At 43.9% G+C, this 20,587-nt stretch overlaps 2 protein-coding genes across 7 annotated transcripts in view; one reads left to right on the forward strand and one right to left on the reverse strand.

Annotated features, from left to right (window-relative positions):
* ptpn22 (protein tyrosine phosphatase non-receptor type 22) overlaps nucleotides 1–5,420 on the forward strand; it is a 32,670-nt gene extending 27,250 nt beyond the window's left edge. For 2 of the 6 annotated variants that reach the window (XM_014146798.3, XM_014146800.3), the window contains exons 14-24: nucleotides 924–1,007; nucleotides 1,110–1,349; nucleotides 1,445–1,621; nucleotides 1,846–1,914; nucleotides 2,117–2,361; nucleotides 2,699–2,726; nucleotides 3,739–3,801; nucleotides 4,020–4,126; nucleotides 4,282–4,312; nucleotides 4,411–4,497; nucleotides 4,583–5,420. In XM_014146798.3, coding sequence (XP_014002273.2) covers nucleotides 924–1,007; nucleotides 1,110–1,349; nucleotides 1,445–1,621; nucleotides 1,846–1,914; nucleotides 2,117–2,361; nucleotides 2,699–2,726; nucleotides 3,739–3,801; nucleotides 4,020–4,126; nucleotides 4,282–4,312; nucleotides 4,411–4,497; nucleotides 4,583–4,644 — 1,193 coding nt within the window. In that variant the 3' untranslated portion in view covers nucleotides 4,645–5,420. Of the gene's footprint in view, nucleotides 1–923; nucleotides 1,008–1,109; nucleotides 1,350–1,444; nucleotides 1,622–1,763; nucleotides 1,915–2,116; nucleotides 2,362–2,698; nucleotides 2,727–3,738; nucleotides 3,802–4,019; nucleotides 4,138–4,281; nucleotides 4,313–4,410; nucleotides 4,498–4,582 lie in introns of those variants that run through there. The other 4 variants (XM_014146799.3, XM_082962165.1, XM_082962166.1 and 1 more) reach the window with 4 other exon arrangements.
* A 342-nt stretch (nucleotides 5,421–5,762) lies between these two features.
* rsbn1 (round spermatid basic protein 1) lies at nucleotides 5,763–19,718 on the reverse strand. Its single transcript, XM_014146801.3, has 7 exons — nucleotides 19,052–19,718; nucleotides 17,909–18,549; nucleotides 12,019–12,156; nucleotides 11,591–11,733; nucleotides 10,304–10,471; nucleotides 9,043–9,151; nucleotides 5,763–8,674 (listed from the first exon to the last, which is right to left on the reverse strand). Exons 1-7 carry the CDS (start codon nucleotides 19,620–19,622, stop codon nucleotides 8,051–8,053), a joined length of 2,394 nt encoding a protein of 797 aa, XP_014002276.2. The 5' UTR covers nucleotides 19,623–19,718; the 3' UTR covers nucleotides 5,763–8,050.
* Between the last annotated feature and the right edge of the window lie 869 nt (nucleotides 19,719–20,587).

Here is a 20,587-nt window from a genome sequence, read left to right on the forward strand (position 1 = left end):
CTCTACTGACGGGATGAGGTCAATATCCTTCCAGAATACCTGGGCCAGGTCGATTAGAAATGCCTGCTCACTGAAGTGTTTTAGGGAGCGTTTGACAGTGATGAGGGGTGGTTGTTTGACCGCAGACCCATTACGGATGCAGGCAACGAGGCAGTGATCGCTGAGATCTTTGTTGAAAACAGCAGAGGTGTATTTGGAGGGAAATTCAGTGCCTTCGGAAAGTATTCAGACACCTTGCCTTTTTCCACATTTATCTATTCTAAAATAGATGTAATTTGTTTTTTTCCTCATCAATCTACACACAATACCCCATAATGACAAAGCAAAAACTGATTTTAGAAATTGTCCAGAAGCCACTCCTGCTTTGTCTTGGCTGTGTGCTTAGGGTCGTTGTCCTGTGGGAAGGTGAATCTTTTCCCCAGTCTGAGGTCCTGAGCACTCTGGAGCAGGTTTTCATCAAGGATCTCTTTGTACTTTGCTCCGTTCATCTTTGCCTCAATCCTTACTAGTCTCCCAGTCCCTGCCGCTGAAAAACATCCCCACAGCATGATGCTGCCATCAACATGCTTCACCATTTGGTTTCCTCCAAAAAGTCCTGCTTGCCATTCAGGCCAATGAGTTCAATCTTGGTTTCATCAGACCAGAGAATCTTGTTTCTCATGGTCGGAGAGTCTTTAGGTGCCTTTTGCCAAACTCCAAGCGGGCCTCATAGCAAAAGGTCTGAATACTTATGTAAATAAGGTATTTCTGTTTTTCTGGCTTTGTCATTATGAGGTATTGTGAGTAAATTGCTGAGGATTATTATTTATTTAATCCATGTTAGAATAAGGCTGTAACGTAACAAAATGTAGAAAAAGTCAAGGGGTCTGAGTACTTTCCTAAGGTACTGTGTATATATATAAATCTCTTTCTGTGCCCTTTAGAGCGTCCTGATAACATCTCTAAACCTGAGAGGTTAGAGGTCATCCTCCCTCCTAATGCTGCAACTGAAGCCCTCAGGGGGAACGGTGAGTGGAGGGCCTTTGAAGGCACTCATAATACTCTTCATAAGCTCTTCTTCATAAGGATTCAAATATAAAACATTTTCTCTACCTTATTTTCTCCCAAAGGGAATCCTCCCTCGCCTATCCCCCCACTGCCAGAGAGAACGCCAGAGTCCTTTGTGTTGGCCAATACTGCCGGTAGGAGCACTACTGTCTTCCCATCCCTCTCAATCCCCGTGGAGATGGTTGTCCAGAAGTCAGAAGAGAGAGAGTGGCCTGGACGTTCAGCGGACACTCCTGCTCTGGTGGATACGATATCTTCGACGAGGAGTAAAAGCTTGAAAGTAAAAATGACAACACTCTCAGGTATTTGTCACACAAAACAATCAGTATGATAAAATGTAGAGAATGTCATGTGCAGATGTTTATCCCAGTCTTTTTGGCCTTTTTTGTCTTTACAGTGTCACCCCAGGATACAGTATCACCCCCAGTTACAGTATCACTCCCAGTTACAGTGCCACAACCCGTTACATTGCCTCCCCCGGTTAGATATTCTATTCCTGCTCCCTGTTCATCAGTAAACCTTCCTCCTCCCCCTCCACCTCCCTATCCTCTGGCCCCTTCTCTCTCACCTCCAGGTAAGAAAAAGTGACACCCATTTTATGTTTGCAATGTTATTTTTCTATACACTCTTAGAATGTTTTTTATTATCTAGAACCTAAAAGGGTTCTTTGGCTACCCCCATAGGAAAACCCTTTGAACAACCATTTTTGGTTGCAGGTAGAACCCATTTGGTTCCAGGTAGAACCCTTTTGGGTTCCATGTAGAACCTCACTGACTTGTGGTGGTTTTTATTGTGAAGGCTCAGAGAATCTGACTCCCCCTCTACCTGAGAGAACCCCAGAATCCTTCTTCCTGGTCACTCAAGAAGGTGAGCACATGCCTCTTCATCACCACTGCCTCCACCATTATCCTCACCATGATAGTGCTCCTAGGACTAGGCTACTGTCAAAATGTTAATCCTCCAGACATAATTTTAAAATATGTACACTACTCTGTGTGTGTGTCAATCAAGGTAATGTATCTACTCTGTGTAGTACTAAACTGACATTGTAATTTTTGGGCAATTGCAGTTGATCAGAACAGTGCCCCCTGCATGCAGAGTCAGAGCAACAGCCAGACTACATCCACACAGCAGAGGATCGGTACGTCCTCAGAGTGGGCAGGGAACTCCCAACCCAAAAGATCCCTGGATGGAATCATGAATCGGAGCAACAGCCAGACTACATCCACACAGCAGAGGATCGGTACGTCCTCAGAGTGGGCAGGGAACTCCCAACCCAAAAGATCCCTGGATGGAATCATGAATCGGAGAAAGGTAACAGACGTTGACAGACTCTGGGTGCTATAGCTGTCAAGACTTTACCGAGGTGTGGAAGTCACCCTCATAGAAATTATACTTCTAGAATGTATTATAGTACTATCCCCCAGTAATTCAATTTCTATGGTCAGTAGAGAGTCTTACTCTTAGTCATGTGTATTTAATGGGTACATCTAGCTAGTACAGGATGCTGCCACCCACCCCTTTGTGTCATGAACTGATCTTTACTAAATGCCCATTTTTGTTCCCCTCGTGATTCATCATATGGCTCATATGTTCCCATTGTTGTTAATACATGAGTACATTAATTCAACACTCTAAACTGTTCCCTCAGAGTGTCCACGCAAAGAGTTCACTGCAAGGTAAGCTGTTTTCTCAGTAGTGACTGAGAAAAGCCATCTGTCTTTGTTTTTTCTTCTACTACCAGCTTCTCTGTCTGTTTGAAATGAACAAGGAAAAAGTCAACGTCAAATGGTTGCTCTTGGCTTTGCTCCCTCACACAATAAAAGGCACTAATAGAAATCACTGAAAAGCATCATTATACACACTCAGTGGCCTTGTGGTTAGTGTCTGCCCTGAAATTGGAAGGTTGGGAGTTCGATCACCGAGTCGTACCAAAGACTGTAAATAATGGAACACGATGTGTCTCTGGAGATTGATTGGGTAAGGCCTTTCGATAGACTTGTGTCCTGTCCAGAGGGGTGTACTTTTATATCAAGCTACCTCACGCTACAGAAACAGGAAATAGAGAGAAATAGTAATGTTGGCTTTTTGTAAGCACTAATTTCGCTGTGGTTCGTTGTACAAAGCCTATGGAGAAAATGAATGGGGTTTTTGGAGGGTTTTTGGATAAACGTTGAAAATAAGGTTTGTGGTAACACAGGCTTAGGAGATCTTATACGTTTTATTCTATGACAATCTTCATCAGCTAACTTCTCTTTTTGTGAATTTGGAAGCATTTATGCAATTTAAAGAAACACAAAACACAAAGGCTTCATAATGGTCATGTTAATTGACTAGTATTATCTCACAGAACAAAACGTATAAGATCTCCTAAGCCTGTGTTAACCTCAGACCTTATTTTCGACATTTGTTCCAAAACCCTATTCTTTCGCCATAAATGTTTCACATAGGGATGGCTGAACAAACCAGAGGTAACTCATTTCCGGATTATAGGACTACAAGCTGGCGAGCTGTATAGGATCCTTTATCCTATGAGCCATTCTGGCTCGTGCAAGGCTACTTACTTACTCTTATTGTAATTGATGACATGATAATGAGAACTAATGTCAGAAGTACTACTTCCTTGAGCTATCTGATGTTTGAGAGAACATACTGTACTTTACAATTTGTCTGTCTACATTTTCTCTACAGAGCCCCTGACTACTGTTCCTCTGGTTGCTCAAGCTGTTGTGGCTATGACTGTAGGAGGAAGTGGTGAGTTGCAACACACAGAGAGTAGACCCGCAATTACAAGTATCAACTCTCACCAACTAAACACAGGCCCATGTAAATATGACCTCTCCTTATTAAGGGGATTTCAGTCACACTGATCCAACCTATTCCCCTTTACTCTTGACTCTTGATGATATTGAATTCAACTTTTACAAAATGTCTCCATCACTGTGACACATACTGTATCTAATGTTTCTCAGCTGAAATTAGGCTTCAGCAGCCTGTGTACAACATCACCTCAACCAGCACTGGGACTACTGAAGACAAATCAGACAAGAACAGTGGGAAGGCCTTGTCTGGTACAAAGGTAATGACTGTGTACGTAGAATTACAGTAACTCACAGACTTGATCTATTGTTTTAGAAATAGAGGATCTGGTGTTTCTATTCTCAGAATATTCTCTTCTATTATCTGGGTATGTCTTGTCACTTAAAGCCAGCTATCTTTGTTTTTCTTTTTCAGAGCCTGAAGAAATTTAAACTCAGACAGAAACGTAAGTTACAGGTATATCTGTAAATGGATCTGCTGTCTGGAACATACAGTACATTACCCACAACTAGCAGCTAAAATGGTAACACATTCTTCCCACAGCAGAGACTGCCCCTCCACCAGTACCAACCCACTCTGGACCATCTCCTCCTTATGGTACCTCTGCCTCATCATCAGTGTTCACATTTGGTAAGCCTTCACCAGACACATCAATGTAAATCTAATTTAAACAATGTGATGGGACACATTTCAGAACAGTATGTGTTCTTTCCAGGATTTGGGACTCGTTTTGGGAAGCCTAAAGGGCCAAGGAGTTATCCTGAGACGTGGGTGTAAGACAGCCAGTCAACAAAGCTGGATATGTCTGGCCACTGTCCTCAGATCACAGGGCTGGAACCCGGCATGTGGCTACTAGCTACTGGCCACTCAACTGGACTAGGAATGGTCCCTTGAGGACTTTTGACATTGTGAAGGAAGAACATCATTCCAAGAAGACATGGGGAATCATGTAGCCTTCTCCCTGTGTTCTGAGACGACATGAACACTGTCTTGCAAACTGCTGTCACGGCCCAATGATCAACCTCGGATTAGCTTTAAATTGGAGCACCTGCTATTCATGACAAATTGATCGTACTGTAGTTCTTTATCCGTGCCTGAAGGGAGAACTTGTGCCTCTGAAATGTGGTGGAAGGATGCAATCAAATGTAGGCAAAGGATGGATGGATGGAAAGAACGGAAGGTTGAGTTGATAAATGTTAGAGGGCTACTTTTGTGTATTTTGCCTGATAAATACAGTAAGGTACTTTGAATAGTTGTTAACACGTCACTTAATACATGTTACCAAATAGTTTTATATGCTGATGTTTATATAGGCTCCTTCTGATCCAGACAAAATCTACATGTACACCTGGACTGTACAGAGTGATGAACTTTGTTTTAAGAGTAATATATTTGTACTGGTATTATTTTTCATGGTGGTGTGAGATAAGTGTGAGATAAGCGGACAGGTCTGTGTTGTGCATACATCACATTCATTGTTGTAACTTGGTGGATGTGTTTTCTATATGGGCTATAATTTAAAAGTAAAGAAACCACATATTGCTCTAAATTTACCCATGTAAGGATCCCTGTTTTCTTATCTATAATTCTTACAAACGTATTGTCACTCTGATCATTCATACATAATGCACACATACAATTATTTCTTTAGAAAAATACAAGAAACATTTGTCTTCCATTTTGTTTCCTATTCAATTCACATGATTGATCTCACTTTTAATAACAGAATTCTATAAATGTAACTTGTTTTACCCAAAAACGTTTTCTATAAAAAAATAATAATATGGATATAATTAATTAAAATACAAACATCAACAACAAGAATTCTTCGTATTAAAAGTACACATAGCAGGCCTTGGTCATCAGGCAGACTACACAATAGAATTTGACAGACGTTAGAAGAAACAGGAGCTAGCTGCCAATTTATTTCAGTACCTATGACAACCATCTGTTTAACAAATCACAATAACTAGCCATTCGACTTTTCAGAAAAACTGCATGTTTGAGAAACACTTAAAAGACATGAAAGGCATTGTTTTAAATGACCAATGTTCATTCCAAAGGGTAATTCTATCTTCATACTGTTCTTATGACTTATTTAACCAACCTGATTCTATACCTTCTAGTCTACAGATTCCAGATCTGGAAATCATGAAGCGTAAGGAAGCAATTTATAGTCTGTGTTATTATAGGCTTATAGGCCTACAAACAAATCAGTTTCAAATGGGCAGAATTGTCAAGGAACTAAAATGCTAGCTAAATCCTAATCTGCATCCTAGGGAAATGCATCAGTTGTACTGACAGACTTTTAAGGAACAACTAGTCGAGTGGCCAGCCTTCCATATCCTGTCTCCGTCACCCGACCTGGGCTTCCGAGGCTCAGGAACAACCAGGTCACCCTTACATAGACTTCTTTCTCAGCATAGTTACCACCAGACAGACAAGTGCAAAAACAAGAACACTTACAATAGTGGTCACTACATTGAACTCAGATTTAACCTATTACAGTACAATCCCCCATAGACGGGTGTGACATTTTCACCAAAACACTGAGAGAAAACATGTATGACAAAGTACACTGACAGCATTCACATAATTCAACATAACAGATAATATATTGCATTTTAAAATGCGTGGGTGTTTTTTCAGGAAAACATTTCACAAAAGTGATTGGTGACCAGAACCATTCTTGCCATGTGCACCATCACAGACCCAAACTGCCCTCACCATCACAGACCCAAACTGCCCTCACCTCACACAGGTTTAACCTCTTAAAACCCATTATAATGGACAGCCTAAAGTAATAGACTTACTTCAGAACATATGGCCATTTGTTTTACATTTTAGTCATTTAGCAGATGCTCTTATCCAGAGCGATTTACAGGACGAAGTAGGGTTAGGTGTCTTCCACAAGGGCCCATTGACATAGATTTTTCACAGTCAGCTCGGGGATTCGAACCAGCAACCTTTCGGCTACTGGTCCAACCGCTAGGCTACCTAGTTTAACTAAATGCTGAACAAATAAATAAAACATCAGAAGCAGTGTAAAAGTGGGACAGTAGTAAAGGAAAGGGACAGTAGTAAAGGAAAGGGACAGTAGTAAAGGAAAGGGACAGTAGTAAAGGAAAGGGACAGTAGTAAAGGAAAGGGACAGTAGTAAAGGAAAGGGACAGTAGTAAAGGAAAGGGACAGTAGTAAAGGAAAGGGACAGTAGTAAAGGAAAGGGACAGTAGTAAAGGAAAGGGACAGTAGTAAAGGAAAGGGACAGTAGTAAAGGAAAGGGACAGTAGTAAAGGAAAGGGACAGTAGTAAAGGAAAGGGACAGTAGTAAAGGAAAGGGACAGTAGTAAAGGAAAGGGACAGTAGTAAAGGAAAGGGACAGTAGAAAAGGACAGTAGTAAAACATTCAAACATAGATAGAAATGGCTGAAAGTTGGACAATATTTTGGACATAAACTATTGTACTGTATCAACGTCAGTGTCAAACACCAGGACATGCATTCATTGTTAACAGTATAATTTTTTTATTACAGTACACATCTAAAAAATATATTAATCCACAATCCATATAAAAACACAGGCCAACTCTGCATTTGTGAAGCACAGACAAAAATAAGTTTAACAACTTAGGAAAATATCTTAAATGTGAATTTCAACAGATGATTTTATTTTTTTTACCCTTTTACATTCACCATCACAGAAAGTCTCAAGAAGGCTACTCTAAGAATGAAAAAAATATATATGTATCTGAGACTGATTGCTGTTCTTCGGGTGGCAGGCACTTTTATCTAAAAACCAATTAGGCAATGTACATGATATACTGTACACCTTGGTAGTCTCTCTCGACTGGCAAAGCGAGTTGCCTTGGTAACTCTCGAAGCAAGTTAGGAAACTCCCCAGAGGGACCTCAGTTTCAGGTACTAACAAATAAACACAGACACTTTTTCTGACAAATGTTCCTAAATGTACATTTCACACTTTGGCTAAGAAAAAAAAACATTTCTAAGCTTGTCTCATACTGAATTTACAAATAAAAATAATACTTTATCTGAATAATTTAAAGAGAAGTTCAAAAAGTTCAAGAATAACATTTTCAGAAAGTGTCATAAGCGCACACAGTCACATTCCTTTAAATAAGCTGCTCTCCCTTAGAAGGTAGTAAACGTAGCTAAAAGAGGGAAGGTCATTTGAAGAAGTCAGTGGGGCAGTGACGCTGTACATCATGGTGGGGTCGCGGGGAGTTGTAGTTTAGACCAGGGGGAGGCCAGACCAGGGGCTGTGGAAGCCTCGGCTCGACGGTGGAGGGGTTAGAACCAGAACCAGAGGGAGCGAGGGGCTGTGGCAAGGGGCTGATGCCCAGGAAGGGAGGGGGCAGGTGTGCAGACTTGGCAGACTGAGGACGGGCTGGCCGGGGCTCTCTAGGTGGAGTAGTAGGCCTCTGAAACACTGGTTTCTCAGTCTTGGCCACTGCTCCCTGGGTCGTGTCTCTCTGTGCCTGCAGACCGGCACAGTGGGGCCCTTTGGCATCTTGCTGGGCCGGGGAAGGGGAGGATGAGAAGAATTGACCCGATGTTGTGCTCTGGTCGTTGGGCTTGTGTAGGGTGTGTTCTCCGCAGTCCTTCTCGTCATGGTACTGTCTGAGGCGGATGTGCCAGGCCAGGCTGCAGACTGCCGACACAGTTTTGAACTGGTGAATGACGTTACGGGGGATGAAGTAGATGTCGTCGTCACACAGCTGCGCACGGACATAGCGGATACCCTCCCGCCTCAGCTGGTTCAGCTTGGCATCGTCTACCCACTGGACACACTGCAGAGAGAGATGAGGATTAGAGGTAGGCCTACCGGATCCATTCCCACACATCAGCAGTCAGTCTGTCCTGTCACGCCTGCCTGGTATCTTCACCAACACTGAACTCAATTCCACAAAACTCCAGAGAAGATCATGCAGAATTGGTCATTCTCTGGGACCAGAATAAAGACTCTGGTTCTGCAAATTAAAGCTTTAAACTGACTCACTAAATGGCATATTATGTCATCCACGCCAAGGCTTTCCCCCTCGTGTCTGATCCTTTTATGACTAAGCCTGTCGGACATCTGATCTGCTATGATCCCATATAGAGGAGATTCATGCATCACCTTAACCGATTCAAGGTTCAATAAGAGCTCAGTTCCTACCTGAGACACAGGGGGCTCGTAAAGATCCAGCTGCAGTCTCTGGACCACATCGTTAAAGTCTTCTGCGTGGAAACACACCACATCTTTGGTTATCCTCGGACGCGCACTCCTGTAGATCAAAGACAGTTAGTTCACATCTACACAAATGTTGATACAATGTGGAATCAAGGGTGAAGAGTCAAATTAGTTTAACAAATAACAGGAATCTGTGATGACAACAGAAACACTGGATGAAGCATCCCAAACTGGAATTATTTCACCAGCATAGTCATACTGCATTGCAGCTGAGAGCCAAGCAGACCTGCATGAATACCAAACACTTCCCAAACACTCACCATTCTCCAAACTGCCCTACCTCCAGTAAAAACTCACCATTCCCCAAACTGCCCTACTTCCAGTAAAAACTCACCATTCCCCAAACTGCCCTACTTCCAGTAAAAACTCACCATTCCCCAAACTGCCCTACTTCCAGTAAAAACTCACCATTCCCCAAACTGCCCTACTTCTAGTAAAAACTCACCATTCCCCAAACTGCCCTACTTCCAGTAAAAACTCACCATTCCCCAAACTGCCCTGCTTCCAGTAAAAACTCACCATTCTCCAAACTGCCCTACCTCCAGTAAAAACTCACCATTCTCCAAACTGCCCTACCTCTAGTAAAAACTCACCATTCCCCAAACTGCCCTACTTCCAGTAAAAACTCACCATTCTCCAAACTGCCCCTACTTCTAGTAAAAACTCACCATTCCCCAAACTGCCCTACTTCCAGTAAAAACTCACCATTCCCCAAACTGCCCTACTTCTAGTAAAAACTCACCATTCCCCAAACTGCCCTACCTCCAGTAAAAACTCACCATTCCCCAAACTGCCCTACTTCCAGTAAAAACTCACCATTCCCCAAACTGCCCTACTTCCAGTAAAAACTCACCATTCCCCAAACTGCCCTACTTCTAGTAAAAACTCACCATTCCCCAAACTGCCCTACTTCTAGTAAAAACTCACCATTCCCCAAACTGCCCCACTTCTAGTAAAAACTCACCATTCCCCAAACTGCCCTACTTCCAGTAAAAACTCACCATTCCCCAAACTGCCCTACTTCCAGTAAAAACTCACCATTCCCCAAACTGCCCTACTTCTAGTAAAAACTCACCATTCCCCAAACTGCCCTACCTCCAGTAAAAACTCACCATTCCCCAAACTGCCCTACTTCCAGTAAAAACTCACCATTCCCCAAACTGCCCTACTTCCAGTAAAAACTCACCATTCCCCAAACTGCACAGCCTTCAGCACGCCCACTGCTGCCGTACTCTGCCAGTCGAAGCTCTGGCCCACATGGTCAGCATGAGCCCTGGTTCGGTCCTCAAACAGCACCTCTCTGGGCTCACTGGTCCTGGGCAGGTAGTGAAGGTTCTTAATCTCATTCATGGACCTATAGAGAGGAAAGGGAGAGCACATACTACAGTCAACCACCAGCAGAGAAGGAGAAGAGAGGAGGAGTGGGAAAGAGATGGAGGGAGACAGTGAGGACAGAGAGGAGGAGTGGGAAAGGGGATGGAGGGAGACGGTGAGGACAGAGAGGAGGAGTGGGAAAAGGGATGGAGGGAGACGGTGAGGACAGAGAGGAGGAGTGGGAAAAGGGATGGAGGGAGACAGTGAGGACAGAGAGGAGGAGTGGGAAAGGGGATGGAGGGAGACGGTGAGGACAGAGAGGAGGAGTGGGAAAAGGGATGGAGGGAGACAGTGAGGACAGAGAGGAGGAGTGGGAAAAGGGATGGAGGGAGACAGTGAGGACAGAGAGGAGGAGTGGGAAAAGGGATGGAGGGAGACAGTGAGGACAGAGAGGAGGAGTGGGAAAAGGGATGGAGGGAGACGGTGAGGACAGAGAGGAGGAGTGGGAAAAGGGATGGAGGGAGACAGTGAGGACAGAGAGGAGGAGTGGGAAAAGGGATGGAGGGAGACGGTGAGGACAGAGAGGAGGAGTGGGAAAAGGGATGGAGGGAGACGGTGAGGACAGAGAGGAGGAGTGGGAAAAGGGATGGAGGGAGACGGTGAGGACAGAGAGGAGGAGTGGGAAAGGGATGGAGGGAGACGGTGAGGACAGAGAGGAGGAGTGGGAAAAGGGATGGAGGGAGACAGTGAGGACAGAGAGGAGGAGTGGGAAAAGGGATGGAGGGAGACGGTGAGGACAGAGAGGAGGAGTGGGAAAAGGGATGGAGGGAGACGGTGAGGACAGAGAGGAGGAGTGGGAAAGGGATGGAGGGAGACAGGTGGAAAAGGAAAGGAGGAATGGGAAAAGGGAAAGGAGGAGTGGGAAAAGGAAAGGAGGAACGGGAAAAGGAAAGGAGGAATGGGAAAAGGAAAGGAGGAATGGGAAAAGGAAAGGAGGAATGGGAAGCAAGGAGAGGGAGTAGAGCTACACTGTCACAAACTAATAAATGTTCCTCCTATAAGGAGGCTTATTATGTGTTAGTATTACTATATGTGACCTATGTTATTACTATATTATTACTGTGTTACTATGATAAAAGTCCTGGGATGTTTAGGCTACCTGCGTCGTTTGAAGGGTGACTTGGGCATGTCAGCGGTTGGCACCATCTGCTCACCCGGCCGGACCCACATGATGGGCCCATCATCACTCTGGGAACGACAGTCCAGCTTCAGGCTGGAGAGACTGCCCCAAGGTAGGGTCATCTGGACAGACAGACAGAGTTTCAGGGACAATCATACTCTGCGTATACAATGATTAATAAAAAAAAATCGAAGGCCTACATTGAGACAGAAATGATCAGCAATAACTACATTTGCCTGACTTCAGTCAGTTAACCATAGCTATAGGCCTACACATAAACCATAGACCTACATTTCAGTTCCAAAACTATGGCCAGGAGGCAAGTAAGAATGAATATAAAGAAGGTCGTTTTGTATTAATCATTTGATAAATTCCAAGCACCAACATCCATTCTCTCATCCTCTGACCTTCAGAAAGGGGGACTCCTCCAGCATGTCCAGGAACTCTGGGAAGTAGTCCCCCACCTCCTCTGCCATGGCTCCCACCAGACTGATCTGTCTCATGGGACCGGCCCGGTACGTCCCCGAGCAGTAGGTCCGGCCCACCTACAGGACAGGGAGAGAGGTCAGAGGTCAGACCAGACTGATCCGTTTCATGGGGCCAGCCTGGTCCGACCCACCTACAGTCAGCACACAGGTGGAGAGGTAATGTTGATTTGGCTCAATCTGAAATTAATGCAATGCCAATGTGCATTGGCTTCAGGCTTTAATATATCATTAGGATATTGGACTAAAACTGACCCAGGTGGATGGTTTGGTGAGCATGGAGCCGTCCAAGGCTTTCCAACATTTAGCTAACCCTAGTTAGTTAGTGCAACATAATCAAGCAGTGCCCTGCATTTATTTTCCTCCCCTGAACCCATTAGTAGCACTTGGATATTGCAGTGGAAAGGCTGCATTAAACTAATTGGCTAATTGTCTGTGTTAACTGCACAGAGCACTGTATAAACCATGTGTGTGGTACAATCAGCCCTATGAGAATCCATTGGTCTGGTCAAACACAACAGTAAAACGTAATGGAACAAGTCTAGAGCCACTCTACTAGGCCTCTAGGGAGCAGAGCAACAGGGAAAACTTGGCAGGAGTTCAGCTATAGACTTAACATTGGTGTACTTTGGAATGCAATAACTATTGGATGGCTAACAGACTGACTGTTGAGCTCGTTCATAACTTTGTCTAAGATAAGTACTGGTGGGTACACAGCTATAACACCTGATTCACAGTCAATAACTTTATCAGGCTGGTTGAGGTCTTGACGATGGGATGGCACAAAACCCTCCACAGCCTGTAACTCTCCAGGACCAGGGTTGGTGACCACTGCCAGCATATTTAAGTGGCGGGGGAAAACATCAATACAGTTACATATAGAGATATTATTTTTGACATTATGGCCATATTATTTTGGTGCAACTCGGCTGTACTTACACCAAAACTCCAGATTTTTTCCTTCATAGCTTGTTCTCCATCTTTTGAAACAATTTATTTTCAGCACTTTTATTTCCATGACTGATCAAAATTAATTTCTTGGCTCTCTCTTGTCCTTCTGAAGCAGAAATACAGTGCATTTGGAAAGTATTCAGACCCCTTCACTTTTAAGTTACAGCCTTATTCTAAAATGGATCCAATACATTTTTTCCTCATTAATCTAAACACCCCATAATGTCAAGGCGAAAACTGTTTATTTTACATTTTTGCAAATGTATTAAAAATAAAAAACTAGATGTTTCTACAACTTGATTGGCGTCCAACTGTGGTAAATTCAATTGATTGGAAATGATTTGGAAAGGCCTGTCTATATCAGGTCCCACAGTTGACAGTGCATGTCAGAGCAAAAACCAAGCCATGAGGTCGAAGGAATTGTCCTTAGAGCCCCGAGACAGGATTGTGTTGAGGCGCAGATCGGGGGAAGGGTAACATAAGTTGGGTGAATTTTGGCCCATTCCTTCTGGCAGAGCTGTTGTAACTGAGTCAGGTTTGAAGGCCTCCTTGCTCGCACACGCTTTTCAGTTCTGCCCACAAATTTTCTATAGGATTGAGGTCAGGGCTTTGTGATGGCCACTCCAATACTTTGACTTTGTTGTCCTTAAGCCATTTTGCCACAACTTTGGAAGTATGCTTGGGGTTATTGTCCATTTGGAAGACCCATTTGCGACCAAGCTTTAACTTCCTGACTGATGTCTTGATGTTGCTTCAATATATCCACATAATTTCCCGCCCTCATGATGCCAGCTATTTTGTGAAGTGCACCAGTCCCTCCTGCAGCAAAGCACCCCCACAACATGATGCTGCCACCCCTGTGCTTCACGATTGGGATGGTGTTCTTCGGCTTGCAAGCCCCCCCCCCCCCCTTTTCCTCCAAACATAACGATGGTCATTATGGCCAAACAGTTCTATTTTTGTTTCATCAGACCAGAGGACATTTCTCCAAAAAGTACGATCTTTGTCCCCATGTGCAGTTGCAAACTGTAATCTGGCTTTTTTATGGCGGTTTTGGAGCAGTGGCTTCTTCCTTGCTGAGTAGCCTTTCAGGTTATGTCAATATAGGACTCGTTTTACTGTGGATATAGATACTTTTGTACATGTTCCCTCAAGCATCTTCACAAGGTCCTTTGCTGTTGTTCTGGGATTGATTTGCACTTTTTGCACCAAAGTACATTCATCTCTAGGAGACAGAAGGCCGCTCCTTCCTGAGCGGTATGACGGCAGCATGGTCCCATGGTGTTTATACTTGCGTACTATTGTTTGTACAGATGAACGTGGTACCTTCAGGCGTTTGGAAATTGCTCGAGGATGAACCAGACTTGTGGAGGTCTACAATTGTTTTTCTTCTGAGGTCTTGGCTGATTTATTTGAATTTTAATTTTCCCATGATGTCAAGCAAAGAGGCACTGAGTTTGAAGGTAGGCCTTGAAATACATCCACAGGTACACCTCCAATTGACTCAAATGATGTCAATTAGCCTATCAGAAGCTTCTAAAGCCATGACATCCTTTTCTGGAATTTTCCAAGCTGTTTAAAGGCACAGTCAACTTAGTGTATGCAAACGTCTGACCCACTGGAATTGTGATACAGTGAATTATAAGTGAAATAATCTGCCTGTAAACAATTGTTGGAAAAATGACTTTTGTCATGCACAAAGTAGATGTCCTAACCGACATGCCAAAACTATAGTTTGTTAACAAGAAATGTGTGGAGTGGTTGAAAAATGAGTTTTAATGACTCCAACCTAAGTGTATGTAAACTTCCGACTTCAACTGTATGTAAATAAGGTATCTGTTTCTTAATTGTAATAAATTAGCAAACATTTCTAAAAACCTGTTTTTGCTTTCTCATTATGGAGTAGTGTGTAGACTGATGAGGATTAAATTATAATTGTTTTAATTGATTTTAGAATAAAGCTGTAACTTAACAAAATGTGGAAAAAGTCAATGGGTCTGATTTATTCCGAATGCACTGTATGGGATGTTTTTCCCACTGTGACCATAAAAACATACCCAAACCAAAAACTGTGGATAGATGGCAGCATTCGCGCAATATTTAAAGCACGAACCACCGGATTTAACCACGGCAAGGTGACTGGGAGAGATGGTTGAATACAAACAGTCCAGTTATGACCTCCGTAAGGTAATCAAACAGGAAAAACATCAGTACAGAGACAAAATGGAGTCGCAATTAAGCGGCTTAGACACAAGACGTATGTGGCAGGGACTCCAGACAATCACGGATTACAGAGGGAGAACGAGCCACGTCGCAGACACCGATGACTTGCTCCCGGACAAGCTAAATACCTTCTTCGCCCGCTTTGAGGATAACACAGGATAACAGACGCGGGCCGTTCCCGAGGTCTGTGGGCTCTCATTCCCCGTGGCCGACGTGAGTACGACTTGAGCGTTAACCTTTGCAGGGCTGAAGGCCCAGAGGGCATCCCTAGCCAGCTGGAGTGTTTACGTACATATCCAATCTCTCCCTATCCCAGTCTGCTGTCCCCACTTGCTTCAAGATGCCCACCATTGTTCGTGTATCCAAGAAAGACAAGGTAACTTAACTAAATGACTATCGCCCCGTAACACACTTCTGTCATCATGAAGTGCTTTGAGAGGCTAGTTAAGGATCATATCACCTTCACCTTACCTGACACCCTAGACCCACTTCAATTTGCATACCGCTCCAATAGATCCACGGACGATGAAATCGCCGTCGCACTGTACTCTGCCCTATCCCATCTGGACAAGAGGAATACCTATCTAAGAATGCTTTCCATTGACTACAGCTCAGCATTCAACACCATAGTGTCCTCCAAGCTCATCATTAAGCTCAGGGTCTGAACTTTGCCCTATGCAACTGGGTCCTGGACTGCCTGATGGACTGCCCCAAGGTGGTGAAGGTAGGAAACAATACTTCCGCTACGCTTATCCTCAACACAAGGGCCCCACACAGGTCCACTGCCTGCCCTCCAGGACATCTACAGCACCCGATGTCACAGGAAGGCCAAAAAGATCAAGGACATCAACCACCCGAGCCACGGCCTATTTATCCCGCTATCATCCAGAAGGTGAGGTCAGTACAGGTGCATCAAAGCTGGGACCGAGAACTGAAAAACAGCTTCTGTCTCAAGGCCATCAGAGTGTTAGACAGCCATCACTAGCCGGCCTCCACCCAATACCCTGCCCTGAACTTAGCCATTGTCACTAGCCGACTACCACCCTGTTACTCTACCTTTACATGGGGTTTTACTCATTTCATATTTATATACTGTATTCTAATCAAGGACATCCTATTCAACTATTGCTGTATATATAGTATTCTATCCTACGTATTCTTAAATATTATACATTTAACCTTTATTTAACTAGGCAAGTCAGTTAAGAACAAATTCTTATTTACATGACTGCCGACACCAGCTAAACCCAGATGATGCTGGGCCAATTGTGCAACGCCCTATGGGACTCCCAATCACATATAGTGACGCCTCAAGCACTGGGACCGCTGCGCCACTCGGGAGCCCATTCTACAGAATATTTAGTATATCAACAAACTGTACACACACACACACACACACACACACACACACACACACACACACACACACACACACACACACACACACACACACACACACACACACACCCACACACACACACACACACACACACACACTTCTTAATTCCATTCATGTACTTTTAGATTTGTGCATCTTGTTGTGTATTCACATTTACATTTTAGTCATTTAGCAGACACTCTTATCCAGAGCGACTTACAGTAGTGAATGCATACATTTCATACATTATTTTTTATTTTTTCCGTACTGGTCCCCCGTGGGAATCAAACCCACAACTCTGGCATTGCAAACACCATGCTCTACCAACTGAGCCACACGGGACCATTGTTAGATATTAGATATTACTGCACTGTTGGAGCTACGAACACAAGCATTTCACTACACCCGCAATAACATCTGTTAAATATGTGTATGTGACCAATAAAATTTGATTTGAACGAAATCAAACAGGTATTTTTGTTCAAACCCTCGGGAATTGTTGTTGCATCTGTCAATTTATTTGCTGTCCAGTATCCAGACGACCTGTCCTCAGCTCATATTTTTCTGTAATGTGTTGAGGCTGGCAATTAAGGAAAATGAGAGGCTCAATTAAAGATATTACAGAACTGCTGTATTTGAACCACAACTCCCTTCTGTCCAGTTTCCCTGAGGTTGCTACGGAAATCAAGCTGCTTTTACCATCCCTGTAACTGTCGCTTCCACGGAGAGATTGTTTTCTAAACTATAACTCATAAAGAACTACCGAAGAAGCATTAGGCTCTAGGTCTGATATGAGCATTTGAACACCTGAGTAAGCTCCACTCATTGCACTGGCGCCGTCGCAGCCTTGACCACAGACGGCATTTGTTCACTGATATCTCCTCATACTTTCAATCACTTTATTTTTTTGTCACTGTCCTGAAGCCCAAGAAACAAACACTTAGCTTCCTAGAACATATATAAATTAAAAAGGTCTACAAATTACTTTTTAGAGGGTTACTGTCAAAATTATTTATTAAAATGTTTTAAAATAGACATCGATGACAGGCGCATGGGCCCTCAGAGCTTATGGGGCCCCGCCTTGCGGGGGTATATGGTATGCCAGTGTAAGTATTGTGATAATATTGTATTGTGAGGTCCCTGGCAATTCCCAGTCTTAATATTAAATGTAAGGCTAACACAAAACCTAATATGAAATCCCACACAGGCAACATCAGAAGGACAGTGACAGGCCAGTTCCATAACGTTGTTTTGCTATACCTGAGAGTGGAAGTTAGCGATAGTAGTGGTCTCTATATCCTTCTTCCCCAGGATCTCCATCTTGACCGGTGTGGAGGGGAAGTTGAAGGCAAAGTAGTCCAGGAAGTCAGGTAGGTAGGCAGCAGCCCTGTGCACCACAGCCAGGGCGTAGCGAGCTGCCCCTCTGGGTCTCTCAGTGAAGGCCAGCTCTAGGAACTCCTGGGCAAAGTGCTCCATCTCCCCCGGCCGTAGAGAGGACAGCTCATCAGCGTAGGCATGCAGGACCGATGCTCCGCCGTTGGCCTGGCGCTCCTCATGGATGAAGCGTCCGTAGACGGTGCCTGTCTGCAGAGACGAACAGCGGATGAAGTGGTCTTGGGGGGAGAGAAAGGGGAGGTGGGTGTGGCTGTGTTCCTCTTTAGGAGTGAGCTGGTTGTTGTTGGCGCCTGAACCAGACTGGCAGTGTTTCCCCTCCTTCACGGGGCCAAGGCGGGCTGAAGGACTGTGGTCAGTCAGACCACCATACACGGTCTGGACCTCCTTGTTGTACGTGTGGATCGTCTTACCACGCTCATCCTCACGGTGCCTCCGCTTCTTTTTCGTCTTCCTCAACAGGTACTCCTCCAGCGACTGAGTCTTGCTGTTCTCATCATGATGGGGCTCTGGAGACAGGAAGACAATAGCTCATTACCATGCACATCATTTGTCAATACCCAATTTGCAATTGGTTCACTTTTTTATTTTACCAGGCAAGTTGACTGTGAACACATTCTCAGTTACAGCAACGACCTGGAGAGCCGATTGGAAGCTGGGGATGATTAGGTGCCAGGTGGCCATGATGGTAAGAGGGTTGACAACTAGGAGTATTGCAAAACGAACCATCGTTCGCTACATACACTACATTTCTTCTCTGCAATAAAAGTAGGCCTAACATCAGTGGGCCTGCCATAGAGTCTGAGAAGGCAGGCATTTGCACAAAAAAAATAATTATATAATAAGAAATAACCCCATTCATGGAACTTGCATGTGCATCATCTGACTGATTATTTTGCGTATGTAAACAAACATAGGTTTGTCTGACTTAATTGTAACTTTGCATAAGATTCAAGCATTAAGAGTGGTAACATACTAATATAACGGAATAGAATGTGAAGAATAACCTACCTTTCTTTTTCTTATATAGGCCTACTCCATGTTTTACGTTAGCCTCTGTGTTTTCCTTCTTAGGTTTGAGTTTGAGCTCTTTCTCCCTGTGCTTTTCCTTGCTCTCCTGTATTTTGGCCTTGGGTTCGGCTACTTTGAGGGGCGTGAAATTGAACAGTCCAGGCGGCAGAACCGGGGGAAGTGCTTTCTTCCTGTCCAACTTGGCTGCTGCAGGTACCACCTTCCGCGCAGGCAGCGGAGGCTGCAGGTGCGAGTCCTTCTTTGCATCGTTGGTGTTGTTGTGCTGGTGGTGGTGATGATGATGCTGCTGGTGGTGTCGTTGTAGGGTAGGTTTTTCGGCACCGGAGTTGCGTGGTTGTGGTTGGCCATTCTGCTGCTGTTGAACATGTTGTGGGTCATGGTGGTGCCGATGATGATGGAGCTTTACTTTCTTTGCATCCTCGGATGAGCGCTGGCGTTTATCCGCGGACGGTGACAGTTCCCTCTTCTTCTTTTCTTTGGCAAATTTATCAAGACCGTCCCTTACCTTATTTTCTACTTTAATACGGACCAAGTCGACCTGCGCAGCCATTTTGCACGTACATTTAAAGGGCTATAAATTCATACTGCGCAACTCGATGGGAGTTTGTAGTTATTTTAAGCGCTCAGGGATATTGTATTTGTAGTTTTTCACCCTTTCTGGTCTATGGGCAGCTCATGCGCACTCTCAGTAATGTAGTTAGTTGCATGGCTATCTGGGAGTTGAAGTTCGTGTTGTAGAGAACACGTGCGTATTTGCACGCACTCACTTTTACAGCTGACGTAATGGTAAACTGAGCGACTCTCGGAGAGACAGAGGACGTTGCGGGTGTGGGTCCTTCTTTGCACCTTTGGTGTTATAATACAATAATAATAATAATAATAATAACAACAATATGGCATTTAGCAAACTCTTTCATCCAATGATTTTATTACAGTCATGCGTGCATACATTTTACATATGGATGGTACCAGGAATCGATCTCACAACACCATACAGGACCTACTTGCAATCTACATGCCAGAGTTCTAAACATTTCAGGTTGAATATTGAACGGAACCAAAATAATGTAAAACATGTATTCTATAACATTCTATTCTGGATAGTGTATATTTAAGCAATAACGCACAGCCCCCGAGGTGCCTTATTGCTATTATAAACTGGTTACCAACGTAATTAGAGCAGTAAAAATAAAAGTTAGCATACCCGTGGTATACCATCTGATATACCACGGCTGTCAGCCAATCAGCATTCAGGGCTTGAACCACCCAGCTAATAATTATTGATAGAGTGAATTTATTTTATAAAAATTATGAAACCAGAGATTGTGGATATAATGACGATACTCGTGTCTTCGACCTAACAATTGGTCTAGATGGGATACATCTTATGTCAAACTGACGTGTTTTGCATTTACCTAACCATTTTCAAACCTTAACCTAATACTCCTAACGTGCTTAGTAAATTCTCCAAAACTGCTACGAAAAAATCAATTCTGACAAACTATCCCATCTATT

The sequence above is a fragment of the Salmo salar genome, chromosome 15 (genome assembly GCF_965601325.2).
Source record: "Salmo salar chromosome 15, fSalSal1, whole genome shotgun sequence".
NCBI lineage: Eukaryota > Metazoa > Chordata > Actinopteri > Salmoniformes > Salmonidae > Salmo > Salmo salar.